Raw genomic sequence first — 20,914 nt, 5'->3', positions numbered from 1 at the left:
ACTGTTTTAGGGAGAAGTTAGGACTAGCCCTGATGTAACCATGCAGGGGACTAGAGGGGAGCCATGTTTTCTGTCCTTGCACGGTCACATTAGATATTCAGAAATTTGTTCTGGGTGCTGAGGTGGGTGGCAGTGGGGAAGGAATACAGGTGCTTTGTACCCGATGCTCCCCTAAGGAGCAAGTAGGCGGGGAACAGACCAAGTCATGGCCCCATTCTCCATGCACTAACCAATGAGGCTGTGTTATGACTAGTCACAATCTGGTCAAGTAATGGTCCTGCACTCAGAAAACGTACTCCCCTGCCCTACCACAGCCAGGGTGCTTGGGAGGCATTGTCTTTCTCTCTGCATTAATGTCTACACTGCGCGCCAAAGTGCAACTGCCGCACACCCAGGCTCGTTCAAAGAATAGCAGCAGTGAAGCCATGACAGCTTGGGCTAGTTGCTCAAGTACATACCCAGGGTTCTGGGTGGGCTTGTACAACCCGTGTAACTTCCCATGTTGCACTGGCTTCACTGCTATTGTTATTTGAGCTAGTTAGATCAAAGCTAGATTGGGCATGTCTCCATGTGTTGCAGTCACACCTCTGATTGCAGCACAGACACCCCCTTAGGCACAATGCCTCCCAGAGCCCCTTGTGCAGATATGCACTGCCTCTTGCTCAGGAGATCTGTGTACAAGATCTATGACCTAACTCAAAATGTTTAATTAACAAATCGCCACACACATTTCTTTAAACAAAACCTAAATTAAAGGCCTAAAATTTTTGACATTGTGCCTGTTGGGGCTCTGGAATTTTGTTGTATTTTCGCTTAAAACCACAACATTTTCCTACCAAGGAACAAACATTTCTTCTTCATAACATCTACAAAAATACTCTCTAGTACTGCAATTTGGTTTGAATCCTCCAGTGAAAAGACTGGAGACACAAGGGTTTGGTTCACATTTTAAAAACAGGAGAAATATTATTTTAAATATAAAACAAATGAGTGCCCTAGAAACAGTGGATGGAGATAGAGGATTTTGTATTATTTATAAGTTGTACTGAAGTAATACCATTTCTGAATTTCCCTAGAAAACGGCATGACTTTATGAGGTTCCAGCTTGACTAAAATGCAAAATGTCACTTCAGAAAAACCTAAATGAAAGACAATACATAGTGTTACAATAAAACTGCAAAGCACATCCACTTACACTATGAAATGGGGAAAGACCTTGTGTGTCTAGACAGGCACAGTAATATGAAAGAGGATTCTTACCTCCATCCCCAGATCCAGAGCCTGCATCTGAAGAGAGAACAGAATGAAATTTAGATTCACATGCGACGATATGACCTATGAATATGTAAGGCAACATTGCTCAGTTAAATGTATCATGATGTATCTTATGTTTGATGTCATCCATTGGTAAATTACAGAGATTTAATCTGTATGTGTTTCACTCAAGCCATCTTTCCGATGCCTGAATTTTCTTTTTTAAAGTCTCCATAAAAGACAGAAATAGCCTAAGCACAGAAGTACAGTAACGTTTTCCTAAGCCTCTGTGTCATTTGTTGACCACCTTCAAGAGCTTTGTGCTGCAAAGTTACTTTACCGTGCAATTTCATTTCGCCCCCCCCCCCCCCCCCCCGCACACCATATTTAAAAAAGAAAAACAACTTTCATTCAGTGTTGGAACATATATAAATGAATGTCACACCCAGTCATAACAATCAAAGAGCTTTACAGATGCAAGAATACCAGAAATATTTGACAACAAACACTGAGTCAGTATTCCTACCATAAACTGAATGCCTATGTAGTAAAGAAAGGAAATATTTATAATGAATACCTAGCAAGCAAATCCTCTTTTGTAAAAATTGCTAATCTTTCCTTCCTCTCCCCCACACATTTTCAGAGTAACACTGTCAGTTGAAATAATTAGTTTAACCCTTTAAGGAAAAGGTCAGAATTACAAACTCTCATAATGGTTATTTGCTTACTGAACCACGTGCTTTGTCTTTAAATCCTCCAACTTAACTTGAATACATTTAGATGGACTGTTCAGGTTTCTAATTTTAGGAAGAGCAGCAACATGAAATTGTCATGCAAAGAACTTCATTAAGAAGCATGCTTAACAAATCAATATGTAAAAATGCACACAAATGGAGAAGGGTATGGCTAAAAGAAAATCTAAATTCTGTGTTCATTTTCAACAGTTTAATATAATAAAGGCATTGATGAAAGCAAAAGATAAAGTTACATTATCTACAGCTTCTCTTTACTGGAGAGCTCATCTTGCAACCACTGCTGAGTGTCAAAGGCAGTTAGAAAGGCAAATGGAGAGCTTCCAAAGGCAAGATTGTGATTCTGTCTGTATATCAAGAATTGAAATCCAATTTATTTACGATCAGATCTTGTTAATCTAAGTCATTTTGTAAACTCCATCATTATTCAGATAAAAAATATCTTCAGATTAACAAAACCATGACACCTTTTTTTTTTTTTTTGGCAACAGCAGTGAGTTGCCAATTAAATCTTGCAGCTAGCTAAATGATTAGATAAGCCGCATTACTCAGTTGTGTTGTTTTTCTACCTGGCCAAAACTTGAAACTGTGGGCTTTTTCACAGCATGATCATAAACGGCAGGGGAAATGAGTGGTTGGAAAAGGGAATAAAATACGATGGTGCTCTCCTAACTGGCTTCCTTTGCAACACCCATATTCCTAATCTGACTCTCCAACCTACTCCCCACTACACACCCTCTCCAGGTCAGCTGGTAGGTGAGAGGAAGGTCTCTTCAGTCTCCCACCACTACTGGTCTTTGGAAAGCAGAAGCTTCACACCAACTCCCCTGCCCGGGGGCTGGAAAGAGATGAACACTGGCCTTTCTCCCCTTTATATACTCCATGCCTTTTCCGGCTGCTTGGAGAAAAGAAACTTCATGTTTTTCCTTTCTCCTTCCACACACTCATATCCAGATTTCACCTAGAAATCCTTATGGGGTTTCTTTTTCACCATCCTCCCGTTCTCACCAGATTTTCTCAGTGACATACTCTCCATACTGTAGCATGGGATTGCCCTGCTCCCTCCTACACCAGCCTCTCAGGGGAGTCCAAACTTCAGCTGGTTTAGCTTTCTCCTCTCAGCATGATAGAACTATTGATCACAAGAGTCCCCCTTTCTGCTCTCTCTGCCTACATCCATAGAGAGATCCAATAATTCCCCAGCAGGTCAGAGAAAAGCAAAGAGTACTCTCAGATAAGCCCCAATCTAAAGCCCCTCATGGTCAATAGAAAAATTCTCATTGACTTCAGTGGGCTTTGGGTCAGGTGCATAACTGGTAAAAAGCCTTGTCTTTGTGAGGAGGGAAAGAGACAGAATGTCCAAAACGTCAGGAATCTCTGTTTTCTTTTCTGCCTGAGCACCTCTAGCATCAGAGAGGACATCTCCAAAGTGACTACTATAAATAATGGGAGAGATTAAGAAATGATGCCGCAAGGAAGCAGAATTATTCTATTAAACCTTTTTATGAAAAAAGCTCAATATCTGTCCTAAAGAGTTCAGTAAGTTAAAGAAATTCTTCTGCCAAAATAGACTTTGCCTGCCTGAACTCCAGCTAATACCAATTTGTAGACAAAGAACATTACAGCATGTGCTTTTTCCCTTGAAAAGTCTTAGATAACAGTCTCAGATGAAGCATAGTTTACAAGAAGAAAATTCATTTTCTCTTATGTGCAAGAAACACAGATTACTGCAGTGCACAAAGTTTTTCTAATGCACTTTTTATTGACTCTTCTATCCGAACCTGAAAAATTCCACTTTATGTTTAAAGAATTCCCCAAGGAGCAAAGGCTTGCTCCTTCTCTTCTTTTCAAGTTAACTTCACTGCCCACCTCTAATGAGTACAGAACACCAAAATGAAAACATTGAGAATGCTGGCACAGAGCAAGTCAGGTTTCATGAGATTGTGCTCATTCACCTTACATAAAGGAGAGCTACAAATATCACAGTGCCAAGATTTAAGGAAAGGTGCCTTGAGAAATAATACACATTCGCCAATGAATTCTTCCATGAAGTACAGAGAAGACCATTGCACAGTCTCATTAATTTAACTTAAAGTTTAAGGGCCAAAACCTTAGCCGGTATAAACTGGTATAACTCCATGGCAGTCAGTGGAGCTATGCCAATTTATACCAGCTGGGGATCTAGTCCTAAATATATGAGAAAAAGTCTATGAAAAGGTTACCAGATGCAATAACACTCATATGCTATCCTCTCCGGATTACATAGTGCCACTGACACAAAAAAAAAGTGTTCTAGATTTCTGTTTATCATATGTCTACCTATTTAATCTCTATTTCCAGTTACTTGTATTCACACTAAATATATATAATGTATAAAATGCACACCACATGATGGAATGCAAGATAAATATTAAAACAGAAATGGTATTCTATGTCCTGCTCCTCAAAATAATGTCAAGAATCTTTTATTTAAAAAAAGGAATGGATGACAGTAGCTGTTTAAGATCTATACTGTAAATTATTCATTTGGAGTTAATATGCCAGGAACCCAAAGAGTCCTTATCATGATAAGCAAGCTATTTTATCTGGTTTCAAACCAAGTTCTCGATATAGTCTACAAAGAGAGCATTATACATACCAGTTGCACATGATCCTTCTGACACGACAAGTATTTCACTCTGCTGCTTGCAGGCAGCCTGTCTCAAGTAGCATTCGTTCTGATAGGTATCACCATTGGAGCCACACACCGGCACATAGTCATTGTTACACTAATAAATATGGAAAAAGAAAGAATGTAATTAGTAATAAACACAAAATGGTACCGTGCAAAGTCGTACCCTCCCACAATCAAAAAATAAAAACCATGAAAACAACAGGAGCTTAGAAAGTGCCTGATTCTTGCCCATTCTTTTCTAATCTATAGTTATTATTAGGACTATAGGAGAAAAATTGAAGGGATATATATGGTCATGCTTCAGGGCACAGTCTGACCTCTATCTGTCAGGGGTTAGGAAGAAGCTTCCCATATGGGCTAGTTATTCCATAACTGCCCACTATGGGCTTTCATATACTTTTAAAATAATTTGTACTGGCTATTCAGGGACAGAATACTAGACAAGATGTACTACTGGTCTAATCTGGTATGGGAATGCATGCATTCCCGCTTCCATTGGAGGATAATAGGCATCGGTTCTCTCTCTGTCATAATTAAAGCTGATTGGAAAACAGGATGGAATTTTTTGTGAAAATTGCCACCAAAGATTCATCCCTTTTTTCATTAAAAGTGTTGAAATTTTCAAATTTTTAACAAGCTCTTGTTATAGTATTTTCTAGCATTCACAGCTCTCCATTTCATGGTGAACACTTCTGCGCCAGAACTACAAGGCATGTAGAGCCAACAATTCTAAAGAACAGAGAGATTGAATGTACACACTATCAATTCAGCTGAAATTTCTACTCAGAATTGCTAACTATCAATTTTATCTTCCTCCATCACAAAAAGGATGATTTTTTTCCCCACTTGTTCATTTTAATAAAAATAATTCCATTTTATAATGGAAATTAGGCAACCTACAGGGTGTAGTTATCATAAGATAATCACACTCTGAGGTATTAGAGATACTTGGATGTGCCCTGTACCTGATAATTATGCCAGGGATGTGATTATCTCATGATTACTATACTCCTGATATGCCTCATTGTTTAATTATAACAAAAGTAATGATCACGATTATTGTTTACAAATGATCACTTCTGTTTAAAAACCACATCAAAATTAAAAAGAAGTCACAGTATCAATTTAGCTGTCTTATGCCATGAAGTGTCTTATGTTGTGCTAATGCACATGATATACAGTATGAAACTGAAATTATGTCAATATGAATTTGAAATCTGCCTAGATACAAATGGCTACAGAAATGATTAACACATACTGTTGTGTGAGCTGAATTAATTGTAGGCCTCCACACAGGGATATAGCCAGGAAATTATTCACACTTGGTCAGAGTGACATTTTGGTTGGTTCAAGATGAGTGACATTTTCCCTATGTATGATATTTTCTTAAAACTCTCAGGCTTGTTATGCCACCCTCTTTTCCCTAAACATACCAACAAATACTTTCTTCTCCTAGCCCACAGCTTATCAATTCAAAGATTTTAAATGATTAATTAAAAGGTGCCTGTTTGCCATTCTGAAGACTACATTGTAAATCTGACTTACATCAAAGATAGAAGTGACAGATTTCACCCAGAGGCTAAGCAATGATTTGAACAGGGTAGTAGGGCAATTTGGAATAGTTTACCAAGACAATTAACACAATCAATTGGATCTTTTTTTAAGCATGAAGGACCAAGTCTTACTTGCCTTACATGTATAGTTCCATTGACACGATAGTGACTATTTATGTGAACAAGATGTGCAGAAGTTGACCCAGAATATCAGAACATTCACCATTACAAGTAGAAATGCAGAGTTGAATCCTGCTTCCATTAAAGGTAGTTGCAAATTTTCCATTAATTTCAGTGAGAGCAGGATAAGACCCATAATTTTTATGCCAACCAGCTTCAAAACAATAAGGACCAAATCCTGCTCTTCTTACGTATGCGGGTAACCCCGTTACCTCTGATGTGGCTATTCATGTGCGTAAAGTGAGCCAAGTTTGGTGTAATGAAGGAAAAGGTCAAGTGAAATCGTGGACCACTGAAGTCAACGGCAAAACTCCCATTGACTAGAACAGGGACAGGATTTCACCCAAAGTTCTGTACATATAGAAGTACACAAGGTATTTGAGAAACTATTGCATTCTGTGGTGGATGCAGCCCTGTTCTGCTTTCACAATCTTTCTCTCTCTTTCACCTCACCCAGGGCTCTTGACCTTTTCCAACCGAGAATCAGGCTCACTGGTGGAACTCCGCTTTGTGTAACACACTCAACAAGCCATGTCTCACTGCATACAGGTGACATCCTTTCCTTTGCAAAATGTATTCATTGCAGTATGCATCTATTATCTATTCTTTATGTCATTATCTATACAAAATTGTTACATTGACAAAAAGATAAAAAATTAAAGCTGCTGCCCAGCAACAGTGAACATGGGTATGTGAAGCTTTCAGAGGATACTAAATATGGTTCTGAGCTCCTGTAGTGTTGAAGACTCTGATAAACATCATATCAGAGCTAAAGTGGGGAAGAAAAAAAACACATGCTTATCAGAATATTGTGATTTTAATAATCTGATATTTCATGATCTGCCAGAGCTGATTCTTCTGTTTTATACCAATGGAAAACTGACATTCACAACTGTCCATTGGTATAAAATATTTCTTTCTGGTCCTAGAGGTTGGTGGGATATTGGATTTTGATTGTCACTGTTTCCTCAATTCAGCAGTACATCCTGGGCATTGGCTCAGGACTCAGTACACTAAGTCCTAGGCCTCAAAATGATTTTCAACCTGTGACGTAAGCCCTGATCTGGCACTCACTAAAACTCATGTGAAAACTCCCATTAGCTGCAGTGGCAAAGTTCCATATTGTGGAATTCTTCCTCTCACATGTGTATTTTTAACATATATTTGCTTAACCCAAGCAAGGAAGAAAATAAGCATGCCCTAATACAGCCATGCACTGGCCAATGACTACCTTTCATAACATTTGGAACCTCATATGCCTGTGATCATAGACATGGAAACATATTGGGTTATGGGAGTTTATAAGGTTTATTTAGCACAGAAGGTTTATTTTCCAGGGAAGTTGACATACTTGTGTAACTCCTGCTCAAGTTAGCACTACAAAACTGATTACTTCCTACTCTCCTAAGCATGACGTGATAAATACTGTCACCACACTTCACATATTTTGAGCAAGTAAAGTAATATGAAGATGCATTTCAATAATATACAACTCACAACTCTGTAAATAAGGCCCCGATCCTGAAAACACTTAAACACATGAGTAACTAACTCATGTAAGTAGCCTCATTGAAGCAAATGGGATTAGAGCCTAAATGTAGAGAAAAACTCAGCATCAACTGAATCTAAGTACCTATTCAGACAGAGAGTGTGTGTGTGTGTGTGTGTGTGTGTGTGTGTGTGTGTGTGTGTGTGTGTGTGTTCGTGTTCAAGATTAGAGCCTAAATGTAGAGGAAAAACTCAGCATCAACTGAAATATCTAAGTACCTATTCAGACATTTTCATGATATCACAGAGGGAAAAAATAGGGACTAGTGCATTCAGGGGCAGTCAGATAAAGGCCTTTCTAATATGCAGATATTATGATGTTACAAAAAGAAATGTTGGTTAATTCTAAATCCTTGAGGTTATTATCTTCAGCTAACAATGAGCTGGAAATGAGTAATGGCCTGATACATTAATACCCAATGAACGCATAGGGTTGTGCTCTAACGCAAGAAGAAGTGAACTTCTGTTCTTATTGAAACAGATGTGGAGGGGGTACTCTCTGGTGAAATACAAGTCCCACAGCAGGTGAAATCAATGGGTGGTCTACATTTTTGCAGTGTTAAAAAAGCAAAAATGAGTCAATTGGGGAAAATGCCTGGCCATTTATCTTCTACCTAGGGGCAGGAGCCCACTCATATTATCCAAATCAGTCTGGTTTTAATTTACCTTTCAAGCAACATACGTTTTTTGGGGTTTTTTTTTTTTTTTTTAAACCAGTTTGGCCGGACACTATCTGAACAAGTATTATAAAAAACAGACAAAGGGGTGGTCAGAAATTTTAAATAGTGTAGAGGCAACCCACACCTTTGCTTTCCAACTGCAGTCAAAGCCCCTAGCAAGTACCACAGAAAACATAAAAAATAATTAAACTGATGAGCTCTCCTCTGTTGATTTGCTCACTGTCACCATAGAGAAGTGTGGATGGAAAGGGAGCCTGAGATCTGACTGAGCAAACCCCCTAACACGAGCTTTGTGAATATTGCTTTGTGACTGTATTCCATATACCTACACATGATACACACGATACTTTATGAGTTTCTCAGTCAATTCCTGATACTGTATTAGAATTCATTTTCTGCTACAGTGGCATACCACCTTTCCTGCGTACCAAACTGCCTACCGATGCTACATGATGGGCCAAGTTCCTGCCTGCTTTAACTCTATTAAAATAAGGGATTTTCAGAAGTACAAGGATTACTTTGACTCTGGAAAACCAACAGCACCAGCAGCACAAGCATTTGCATTGTCTGTATAGCATCAACCTTAGGTCGTTTGCATTACGAGTTCATATTCAAAGATGTAGCTCCATGAATGGCCAAAGTCAAAAGAAAGAATTCGGAATTTGGAATTCATATGGGGCCAGATCCAAAGTCCCACTGACTGCAGTCACCTGGTCACTTTATTTTGATCTCATTTAAGGTTATAAACATTACCCAGATGATGAAATCTAGCAAGCCCGTACATTTCAACTACCCCCCTTCTCATTTTCCAACATCAGTATAGATATAATTGATCTCCCAAATCCAAGAGAATGCTGAGTTTTCCTAAGGTTTCTTTTATTCTAAGTCACCGGAGATTGGCATGCTTCCTTCGTAAAACATAGCCTCCATTGTGTCCCCTGCCAATAGCAAAATCTTGGTTTGCTCCTCCCGTGCAATCGGTCCATTGCTTTAAACCAACTGCCAGAGCCAAACTGTGACCAAACACAAGAACATAGTGTTCTCTGTGGACATTGTATGATTGAAATGTCAGGGGCATAGCACAGGTATCAGCACTAGGCAATGGTGCAAGTCACAAATGTTGATTGCATTATAGGGTTTCCTTCGGAAAGAAAACGCCTAACTAAGCATGTTACAAATGTTAATATTGCATCACTCAACTCTCTACTTTAACATTTATTTTTAAATCTGAAATGTTTGACCATATGTAAACTGAATAAATTGTATAGGGTCCATATATATTATCTCTGTCAATGGAAAAATTTAATGTTAAATAAAATAATTTTAGTAAAACAATTATTTTTTAAAATTAAGGCATTATGAATTTTGGCTTTTTCCCCCTCAGATACAATATTTTTGGCTCTGGTAATATAAATTATACTGGTCATGCTTCAGAGTAAATAGTCTATCAATGCTCAATAATAAATTAATCAGTCGTTACAGAGGAGCACAATACTGAACACTGCACTATTTGGACTGTTCTATTATAACTATATAAATAGATATTCAAACTTCTACAATTTTCTAAAGTTTATTAAAATGCAAGAAGCCACAGTGGCATAGGTGTATATAAAGCATATGCCATATGTTCAAAACTCAGTAATTTGTAAAATTTTTATCTGGATATTTACGCAAAGCATAGCTGTTTTCTGGGTTAGCTAAGACACACTAGAAGGAATACTTTATGATTAAACTGTGTGGACATTAAGGATGCCTGAGGTTTAGACTTATCTGAATGGAGAAGGAGGAGAGAAAGTGGGGGGAGAGGGGAAGAAAAATCAACAATAAAACTAACACTACCTAACACCTAATGAAAGTTTGTGATTTTGGAACACTGAGGTTTTTATTTTTTTTTAATCTGATAAACAACCAGAAGCATTGCCACTGTACTGTATAAGCACATTACAGATCCATTTCTCTAACTAGATCAGAACACTGAGTGTATAAAGCAGTATCATTAGTGAATTTGGAAAGGATTTAAAATCCTTGTTAAAAGGGCACAGCACCAAATCACACATGTACAATCTGAAACTGCAAACCCCAAAGGGACATTTATAACGACAGCATCTGCATTTTCCCAGAGAAACTTATGTCATTTTGACATCAGTTGGCTCTCCTGCCAGGTTTTCCCTCTAACTTCACTGCATGTAGAGAAATAAATTGCCAAGTGATAGATTGTAAAGGGAGATCCCTGATTTGTATTCTCATTAGTGAATTAAAGAATGAAATAGCAATTTTCTTACCTTGAACTGACAGACGCAAGTCACACTGTCTCCAATTCTTAAACACTCCCCATCAAATTTACAGGTATTGGTATCACAGAGAAAGAGATCATTTTCTCTGTCATCATAACCTCAAATGTAAACAGAAAAATACTGTCAGCTTCAGTCTGGCAAGATATACAATACAGGGTGATTGTTTTTTTAAACACACACAGCATCATAATCTTCTTGATGAAATAATACAGTCTGGATATTCTGTCCTTCCCTGTTTTCACTTTTCATCCACACTTTTTGTCCTTACTCTCCACACCTCCACCCTCTTTTTTCTATTAAGCAGACTCCAATGCCTCAAAAGTTATCAAGTAACTGGTGTATTATATGTTCTTTGGTTGTTTCAACATATTCCTATGCAATAGCAGATCTTTGAGTCTAAAGTCTGAATTGGAATTTCTCCACACAATGCCGTAACAAAGCCCCAATAATAAAGATAAACAGGCTGTGTGTTTTCTGTGATTGTCTGTCTGATTCCAATGAAGATTGATCACCAACTCTACGTTAGCAGAAGGGGTGCCAGGTTCTTCACAAGCTTCTGAGTGAACCTAGCTCTTTCCCTTCAGTTTCACAGACAAACAGATCTGGCTGAAAATTTAGCTCATGAATGCCAGCATGAATTTCAGATTTCGCTAGTTGCCATCCCACTCTGACAGTGTATGTAGTGAGTGAGGCATTAAACAAAACAGCTATATTACACTCCAAATCCATTAAGATTTAATCCCATTGATTTTCTTAAGGTTCTAGTGCTTCTAACCATATCACCAACTATTAAAAATGAAAAGAGTGAAAATTGCTTTTTGCCAACCTATTATATATGATACATATATTACCTTGAAGGTTGCTATTTTCTCAGAATCCTATTATAAACTCTAATTTCAGAAACACCTGAAATAGCAGAGGCATAGCCGGGTGACCCAAATATTATACTCACTGTAAAGTCAGTGACTTTAAGGATCATAAATAAATGGGATAACCTTATTTTGAGCCTTCAGGGGTTTTTTTTACATAAGCATTTGACTTTAACCTATACACAGCACTTATCTCCCAACCTGCAACACCACCCCCCCCCCCCCACACACACAGACATATTTAAACATACATCACTTTGTCACTGAAGGAGATCAAGCGATTTTGCTTCATCAGAAGCATCCTAATGGATCTGGAGATCTCTCTCCCTCTCTCTATATAAAAGAGTGCTTCAAGAAGAAGGACTGAAGGATCAGCTAGAAACAAAAACCCACACCCACAGGCGCTGACAAACAGTGGTTATATTGAAAACACTGCACAAACGGAAAACACACTCCATGCAATGCACTATTATTATTGTATTAAGGACTATGCTGATCAGACACAAAGCCAGCTCCCAGCTGACCTAAGAAGGCAAGAACTCCGGTATCCAGCCTCTTCCTTATTCAATTAATACATTTTACCCGCACTGTGCCTGGAAAGCACCTTCCAGCGCGGCTAAAATTGACCAGATAAAGAGGAAAAGCCTGTTTAATAGCAGCCCGCAGAAGAAATCGAGGAAAGAGGCGTTACTTCTTGATCACTTGCGGCTAGCCACTCTGCCCTTTAGTCCTGTGAGTGCCCAGTATGTCAACTGTAAACGTTTCCTCTGCTAAGTTCTCTCCAGAAACTATAGGGTTTTCAAAGTGAATACAATATAAGAAAGACAGAAAAGCAAACAAAATCCCATGCCTTCAAAATCGAAATGCCTGGAAGCAGCGACCAAAAAAAAAAAAAAAGGGACTTCTCCCAACAGGATTAGCCCTGAAGATTATCAGGAGTTGCTGTTACTTGGAAAGGCGACCTAGCACTGACTTTTGCACTTTCTGCAAGGAATCAGCATTTCTCAGCCAGCCACAACGTGATTTATTGCATTCTCTCGCCTAAAATTGTTCCTCTCTCGCTCACTGCTCTCACGTCTAATACGTTTTTATTGTTAAATGGCATTGACCCGTTTGCGGGATCACAAAATGATATTGTGTCCAGCCTGCAAACTCTGTGGACTGCACCGCTGGCAGGAAACCTCAAGCAGGTGCTATTAGAGCACAGGGTGGGGAAGTACTTGCAACATCCATGCACTTTCTGCCCTGCGCTCCAGTCGCTCCTTGGCCAACGCACACACACATTTAGACGGGCGAAGTGCTCTGTCATTCGCAGTCCGCGCCGCGATCTGCAGGTTCGGAGGTTTTAGGACGAGCCCTCTTTTGGGAAAGGACCCAGAGGAAAGTGGAGGGGAGGGGGGATCTGGTTTGCAGCTTACCAGAGCAATTCCAGCCGGTAGGCGTTTGGCAGTCACTTAAGGAGGTAGGGAAAGCTGCAAGTTTCACCGGTCGGGCTATGACGAGTAACATCACCGGTAGCAGCAGCCAGCAGCAGCAATCGCCAAGTGTCCAGCTGCCGCCGCTGCATTGCCGAGGGGGGGAGGCGTCCCCAAGCACCATGACTTCTTAACTCAACTCTGCAGCTGCAGCAGCCGCAGCCCGGGGCTCCCCGAATCGGAACGGTCTCGGGGCGGCGGGGGGGACAGAAGGGAGCCGGGGCTGCTTAGCATCCCGGGGGCGCCGGCCAGCAGCTGGTCAGCAAGAGGCAGCCACGTCCCGGCATGACGATCCTGAGAGTTTCACCGTAGCAGCGGCGTCAGCCGGCGGTTATCCGGCGGCCGGGCTCAGCCCGAGGCGCGGCGGCGACGGCGGGCACGGCCGGGCGGGAGGAGGGAGGAGGCGGCGGCAGCTGCCATAGGGCTCGGGGCGGGGAGGGAGTCAAGGCGCTCCGCAGCCCAGCGGCCGCCGCCTGCTCGCGCGCTCTGCCGCCCGCATCCCTCTGGCGCGGGGGAACTAGCAGCAGCAGGTCCCTCAGCCCGCCGGGGTCACGTGGCGAAGGCAGCCCGGCCGCTGATTGGAGGAGCGGGATGCAGGTCCCCCGACAGGGCGGGGCTGGCGGCGGGGAGGAGGTGGGCGGCGGCAGAAGGATGCTGCGGCGGCGGCGGCGGCTCCGGACCGGACGGGGAGGCTCGGCGCGGGGGACGGGCTGTGCGGACAGCCCCCGGCCGCCGCTGTGGATCGGGGGTCCCAGCCGGAGCCGCCCACCAGGGGCGGGGTGGGCAAGGCGAGCGATACGCCGCCCGGGGCTGGAGCAGCAGCTCTCCGGACTCCTGGGCGCGCCTTGCACGCTTCCCTGAGCGTCTCCGACGGGACCCGCCGGGGGCTCCATCCTGGGCGCCCCGCCGCGGAGAAGGCAGGCACGGGCCCTACCCGCACAGTCTCACACACGCGTGCTCGCGGCTGCAGTAGCAGCCACCCAGGCATGGCGGGCTTACTCGCGTGTGCGCATTGCACGCGCCCATGCACACGCGTGATGATGGCCCGGCCGCTGCACGCAGACGGGGCAGCCCGACCTCGGCTGAAGTTCTTAGCCACTGCCCCAAAAGCTGATCTGTTCTGTTCCCCCGTGGGTGGGTGTAGGGGGCAGGACGGATTTAAAGCGGCCAAACAGCCACCGCGGTGAAAAGGGTGAAGACGAGGCGATCAAAGGACAAGGAGACATTTCCCCCAGCCCTGCCCAGAAGGCAGCAGCCGCAGATCCTGACTGGTGTAGCTACAGCAGCATCCCGGCGCAGCAGACGGAGGAAAACCGCTCGCTCACGGGGGCATACACAGGGCTCTGGTGGCCTCAAACTAGCGCTTGGCTGGGAGACTGTGAAACTCCGCAGGAGCCTCTGTCTGCCCAGCAGGGCTGGCAGCATCCGCCTTGCGCCCTTCGCAGCCGTATCTCCTCACTGAGAGCCAGAGCGGGACGCGGGGGACTCGCCTTCCTCTCGCCCCCCAGGGCGTCCGCATCCCACGCGGGAGTTACCGACACCCCGCCGCACTCTGCTGGCTCGGTGCAGCGCCCGTGGAGAGCTGCACGTAGAACCGACCCGTGTGTTTGGGTAGCGCCGCGCTCAGCGCCTGCTCCTAGCCCCGCAAAGGGGAGGTCAGGGCCCAGGGCTCTGCACCCGAGCGACAGACAAGGATGGTTTAAAATGAAACCTCGCCTCTCCACCCTTCCCAGCCGTGCTCTTGCCCGGCTCCTGCCAGCTGTGAGCGCACAGCAGGCAAGGTCCCTCCAAGGAAGCGCAGCTGGTCTCTGGTGGATAGGCGTGACGAGAGACCTGTCTTCCCCTAAACCTCCCAGGTAAAGAGCCTAGGCTCACAGGCATCCCCGCCCCCAACAGTGAAAGTGCAGCTGTTCACGGGCTGGGCTGTGGCCTCTCGCTCCTCGTTCAGGGAAGAAGGCTCCATAAAAACACAGATCGATTTACCCAGACGGCATCAAAGAATCGTTTTCTAGACGCAGCAGCTGAATCCGTTAAGGAAAAGGAAGAGCCATTAGCTAGAATTGTCATCCAGTAACGCAGAGGACAAGAAATCAAAGGGCTTCACGTGCTCTCTGCTGCAGCCCTTTTCACAGAAGTAATAAAATAAATATGTTGTGAACGTGGATAAAGATTTAGAAACTCGGTCCCGGACAAGCTTGTTTTCTCTCTGCAGAAGGGCCGCTCTGTCAACTAATCAGGCTTATGAAAATAAACCATGCATTAAGCTAAATAAAAGGAAAGCCATTACAAAGTGTTTATGCAACAATTACCGTGATGAAACAGGACCTCGCTGCTCTTCAGCGCCAGTCTCACAAAATAAAAGCTCATCGCGTCCTGCAACCTTTTAACGGTTTAAAGCGAATTCTCAGGCTAAGTAAATGCACACTAATCATAAATTCCTTCTTTACAGTCCCCTTGCTGTACAGTGAAACTCCAGCGGAGTTAATGGTCTTAAAGAGTCAGCAACTACAGTTACATCCATCATTCCCCCCTCCCACACCCTAAATTATTAAACACTGCAAGAAATGTCACCTTACGTACAAATGCTGGGGATTTTATGTTGCTTCGTTTAAACACGGACGGGCAGTAACAATACCACCAAAGGGGAGAAAGTCTGAAACTGGCAAGCACCACCATGTGGCAGGAGAACATCAGTCGCTGAATATTGCGTTGTTGAAGAAGTAAATGAATAAAGATTATTCACGTAAGTTTTCTCCTTAGCTAGCCGGCACCTCTGAAGAGGGGAGAGGTGGAATGATTTCTGCACTCTTCCGAAGCAGGGTCAGAGCTGCATCATTCAGCCTGAACCTTAATTTAACCAGCCACCAAAGCCCATGGCCAAGATTTTCGAAAGCGGGTGCCTTTAGTAGCTAAATAACTGGCCTGATTTTCAAGAATCCCAAGTACCCAGAAGCTCCCATTGACTTTAATGAGACCTACTACATGCCCAGCACTTTTGACAATCTGCACTTCAGCACTTAAGGAAGGAGTTTAGGTCCCTATTTTTAAAAAACATCTTGGCCTGTGTATTTGATGAATCCATGGCTTAAAGGGTCTGTTCCTGTTAAATAATAATAATTCAAGTTATTTGTTTAGATGACATATAATACTCTCACAGGGGAACACCTGTGGAGGGGGCCAGAGAGCTCCAAGAGACTCAAAGCATGGAATTTCCTCCTAATCTTCCCCATAGGGAGAAGGAATTAGGGGCTGCAGAAAAGGCTGGGGTTGCAGATTCTCAACCCTGTTTATCCACAGGGAAGGAAATTCCATTCCTGGGGAGAAGGGACTCCTCCACACTGGCCCTCTGCTTCTCTTGCTCCCAACCCACCTGCGGTCGCACTGTCATTGTCTATCCAACCTGAGTCCAATTGTCCTGACTAGGATAAAAGATGTGCTGGTTAGGACACATTAGCTCACCCATTCTAACATTTAAAAGTCTGATTTAGACAAGGCAGTTGTGATTTTTAACGTGGTTGAGTTGAAAAGCAGATGGGATCATATGCTTTAACTTCAATGGAGCTACTTGACTTAGAGTCAGAATCTGGCCCTGCATCTCTTGTTGCTTTTCCTTTCTCTTTTAATCCCTTGTTTTTTCTCTCTCTCTGTCTCTTATTTATTTCTTTATTCCTTCTCTCTTTTTCCATTTCATTTCCCCTTCACCCCCTTCCTTTGTTTTTCCCTCTGGTATTTATTGTTTATCAGTCACTGCAGTTGTAGAACATGGAAAAAACACAGTCCATGCATTGAGGAGCTTACAGGTCTTTTTCTCTTTTTCCTCTTTAGGAATTTCTTATGAATTATAGATGTACAGGTACAATAATTTTCTCATATAGTACCTAGCTGCAACCCACCAATTGGCTGTACAGCCTTCCCTCCTTAAATATGACGTAGGTGGTATTATTTCTACTACTACAGTGAGGAGTGCAGTGTAAGAAACTAGGTAGAATAGAATAAAATAGAATAGACACTGGCCAGTCCCAGCAGGAAGGGAACACAAGTGATCTAAAACCATCTTTTATCCTCCACTCCTTGCCCCAGTCCTACACTGAGCACAGTTGTGCTGGATCTGAGAACCTATCTTAGTGTGGGTGATAGTGCACCCACAATTGTGTGGTGTTATTCTCTCTCTAGCTTCTCTTTTTAATATGGTTTAAAATATTAACTTCCGTACAACAAAAAGAGAGAGCTTGATTTTTAACCACAGGATAAAATCATGCGGATATAAATTATCACTTTGGAGCACTAGCAGTAGCTTGTTCTCTTGTGGTATTGCCATCCACCACAAATCATATCCAGCATTCCCAAGTTTGAACAGAAAACCCAGGTTTGAACAATTTAATCAAAAAAGCCAGTGGTTTTAGCCCTGCACTTTTGTAATTCCCATGCTCCTATCAGATGTGTTAGAGCACATTTTATGAGCACAATATATGTCATATCCTTGCTGGAATATGCCGTACACATGGGCCTACTCTGATGCATAGTCAACAGGGTACTGTTCGTCTATATCTGATTTCACAGATTTATAGTGCTTTCAGTTAACTTACAGATCTGAATGCAAAATATAGCACACTTGGACATCACATGGATTTTTCATGCTCAAAGAGGCTCCTTTGGGCTTTAATCCAATGAATAGGTTACATTCATCTGCATGTTCCCCCTCCCCCCCACCAAAATCACACACATTTTAATCTTCATTTCAAGTAGTGAGTAATCCAAGCATATTTCATTGTCAGTTACTAAAATAAATTAAAAGAATTTTTCATGTAATTAACTGTTTCAGAACATGAAGTGGGAAAGAGCACAAAAAAATGAATTTTTTTTTTATATAAACATGAGAAGGCTCAGCATTTTCTGGCATGTGACATCCTTCTCAGCAGATTGTGTCAGCCTTTGATTTTTTGACTGTAGCATTCCATAGCATCACTGGCAAAAAACAGTTTTCTGATTTACTTTTCATTTCACTGAGTTTTATGGCAGATGCTAGGAAACAGCGCAAACCTAAGTGCAAAATGTTATAGTATGTACTGGTACAGTATATAGCACTGGTTGGGCTATATGAAATTGATGATAGGAACAATCACAAATAAGGCAATAAAAGTGAGGATGAATATTATAGTATGAAGTGTTGTGGCCATGTTGGTCCCAAGGTATTAGAGAGACAAGGTGGGTGGGGTAATATCTTTTATTGGGCCAACTTCTGCAAATATTGACATTTTAGTTTTTGGTTATACATAAGTGGACTAAAATGTACGGATGCTAACAGTTTATGTAGTACAGTTCTGGAGTTTTAAAATTTTACCTTCTGGCAGGGTAGGGCATCTTTTTTTCATAGGAGCTCAATGTTATTCAATGCCATTCATTCCTGAAGAGCAGGGAAACTTCTTCAGGACAGGTAGAAATTCATAATTCTGCCTACAAAGGTTAACCAACTCAAAAGTTCTCATTTTTTTGATTGATTCACAAGAAACTTAGTTTCTACAAGCCTTACTGGTAGCAAAATGTCTCATACAATAACACTGGAAATCACTTTCTCCTCCCAGGACAGAAAATAGTACAATGGATTAAGTAACATGGAAGCTCTTAAAAGAATTATATATACAAAGGAAAACTTTCCAAATTTGATGACATTTGGCTTTTATTTTTAGAGTTGTTTGACTGACAGGTAATTACAGATTGGTGATGTGTATATGGCACTATATTGCTGCAGGTAGGACAGCTCTGCAGATAGTTATAGAATGATGTCATTGCTGTTATGATGTCAATTTCCTGGCTCTGCATGGTGTGTCTTCTGTCTGATACACTATGTTCTGTGTGTCATCTTTCCCTAATTTCCTGTAGAATTCTACCCCGCCCCTCCTGCTTTGGCTCCCTTTCTCGGCGTTTTCTTGCAACACAAGAAGAAATGTAAGAATATTATTGTATAGTATATTGAATATAGATTTATTTGGTACTTACCTTTGATGATTAATTATTATTATTATTGTTATTTTATTGGGATTTTTAGAACTCTTTGTCCTCTATCATGAAATCAAAACATTCCCTCAAAAGAACAGACACAGTCAATGGTATTTTCACTGGTGCGGGGGAAAAATTCATTCCATCAGCCAAAGCCCTTTGGATTTGGGTTCTCTGTGGGAGGGAAATAGGGAGGAGAAATTCAACCTCCACACACTGAACCAAGGCCAGCCCCCACTATTCAGATAGAGTTTCCTATGAACTACCAGGTAGAATTTAAGGTTTTTGACTTGTGAAACCTTAAATGGCCTGGGACTTACTTACCTGAAAGGCCATCCTTCTCCCCTTGTGACAAAATTCCATAGTTGTGGTCAGCAGAGGTGCCTAAGCTGGAGACCCATTCATGTAAGAGCATGATGTTAGCTGATAGGTCATTTTCCATGAGAGTGCAATGTCCCAAGTCTTGAACCTAGGTCTAGGAGTCCCCAGACAATTGCTGTATCCTGGCCTTGACACAATGTCTGCTGAAACCTGGTGGGCTGATGAGCTAGTAGAACTGTGTCCTCAGCCAAGGCACCACCCACAGGAACCCTGACTGGAGAATCGCCTGGCTCCACCCATTGGTCCTATTTAAGCCAGAAGGAGGCACAAAAAGTTCATTCAAGCAACAAGATGATTTCCTGTTGTGGCTCCACTGGCCCCTGCTTGAGCTGCCTCCTGCACCCAACCTTATCCCCAATTCCTGCTCTGCTCCAGCCTCACCCCTGCCTTCGCTCCTCTTCCTACCATGCTCCTGCTCCATGTTTGATCCTTGTCTCTACTCCAGTTCTGCCCCTTACACCTTGCCTCCAATCATCAGTTACAAGTCCCGGCTCCAGCCCCGGCCTCAAACGTCTGACCCTTGCTCTGGCTAGACCCTTGGCTCTGGCATTTAGTATCCGACCTCAGCTCTGACCCTCGACTTCAATTCCTCGTTCTGACTCTGGCTTAAACCCTGGTTCTGGTAATTGGCAATTGACTCTGGTGCTGACCCTTAGATTTGTTTCTCAACCTGGATGCTTGCTTCGTCCACCAGACCTAACTCCTGCTCTGACTACTGGGCCAGACCACCTAGATGCTGGTCCATAACAGATAGCTCCATAGTTTTGGAACTCATTCCCCCCTTGATCTGAAATAGTCCAGGTTTATAACCTGCAGGGCACACTGCAAGAAAAAACTGAGGGAGAGTACAAAGACTCTGGGAGATCACCTTGCTCCAGGATCTACACCTGTAATGACTCAACAGTGTAGCTGATTGTTTGACTCACAGTTAATTCTTAATAATGTTCAGGAGACCAAATAACTGAACTTAACCAAATTTATTGTCCAAAGAGAAAGCAGTACAATACAAACAAGAGAAATACATACCCTCCTTCAGGGAAGCAAATTCTCACAGCATATTCACCTTACACAGCATGTGTGTTTCAAATATATGAATTTCAGCTAGCAGAATTTATGGTATGATTTTACACATTACAAAACTTCCTATACTTGACCAAAATCCAACCCACCACTTTGTCTCAGTTGCTTAATTTGTTGCTCTGTACCTTCCTTATCTTTGTTTTGGATACTAGCATTCCAGATACTGCTCTTTGAAGG

At 42.4% G+C, this 20,914-nt stretch overlaps 1 protein-coding gene across 2 annotated transcripts in view; it reads right to left on the bottom strand.

Moving 5' to 3' along the window:
- Nucleotides 1-13,769, bottom strand: part of TMEFF2 (transmembrane protein with EGF like and two follistatin like domains 2) — a 173,816-nt gene extending 160,047 nt beyond the window's left edge. For both annotated transcript variants that reach the window (XM_067548991.1, XM_067548993.1), the window contains exons 1-4: nt 13,223-13,769; nt 10,924-11,033; nt 4,645-4,774; nt 1,261-1,287 (exon numbers count right to left, since the gene is read on the bottom strand). In XM_067548991.1, the coding sequence (XP_067405092.1) occupies nt 1,261-1,287; nt 4,645-4,774; nt 10,924-11,033; nt 13,223-13,403 (448 nt within the window). In that variant the 5' untranslated portion in view covers nt 13,404-13,769. The remainder of the gene's footprint in view (nt 1-1,260; nt 1,288-4,644; nt 4,775-10,923; nt 11,034-13,222) is intronic.
- Between the last annotated feature and the right edge of the window lie 7,145 nt (nt 13,770-20,914).

Source organism: Emydura macquarii, unplaced genomic scaffold, assembly GCF_026122565.2.
Source record: "Emydura macquarii macquarii isolate MOO-44397 ecotype Brisbane River unplaced genomic scaffold, CSIRO-AGI_Emac_v2 contig_1253, whole genome shotgun sequence".
Lineage (NCBI taxonomy): Eukaryota > Metazoa > Chordata > Testudines > Chelidae > Emydura > Emydura macquarii.
The sequence above is the reverse complement of the archived record's forward strand: the minus strand, read 5'-3'. Positions and strand labels throughout refer to the sequence as shown.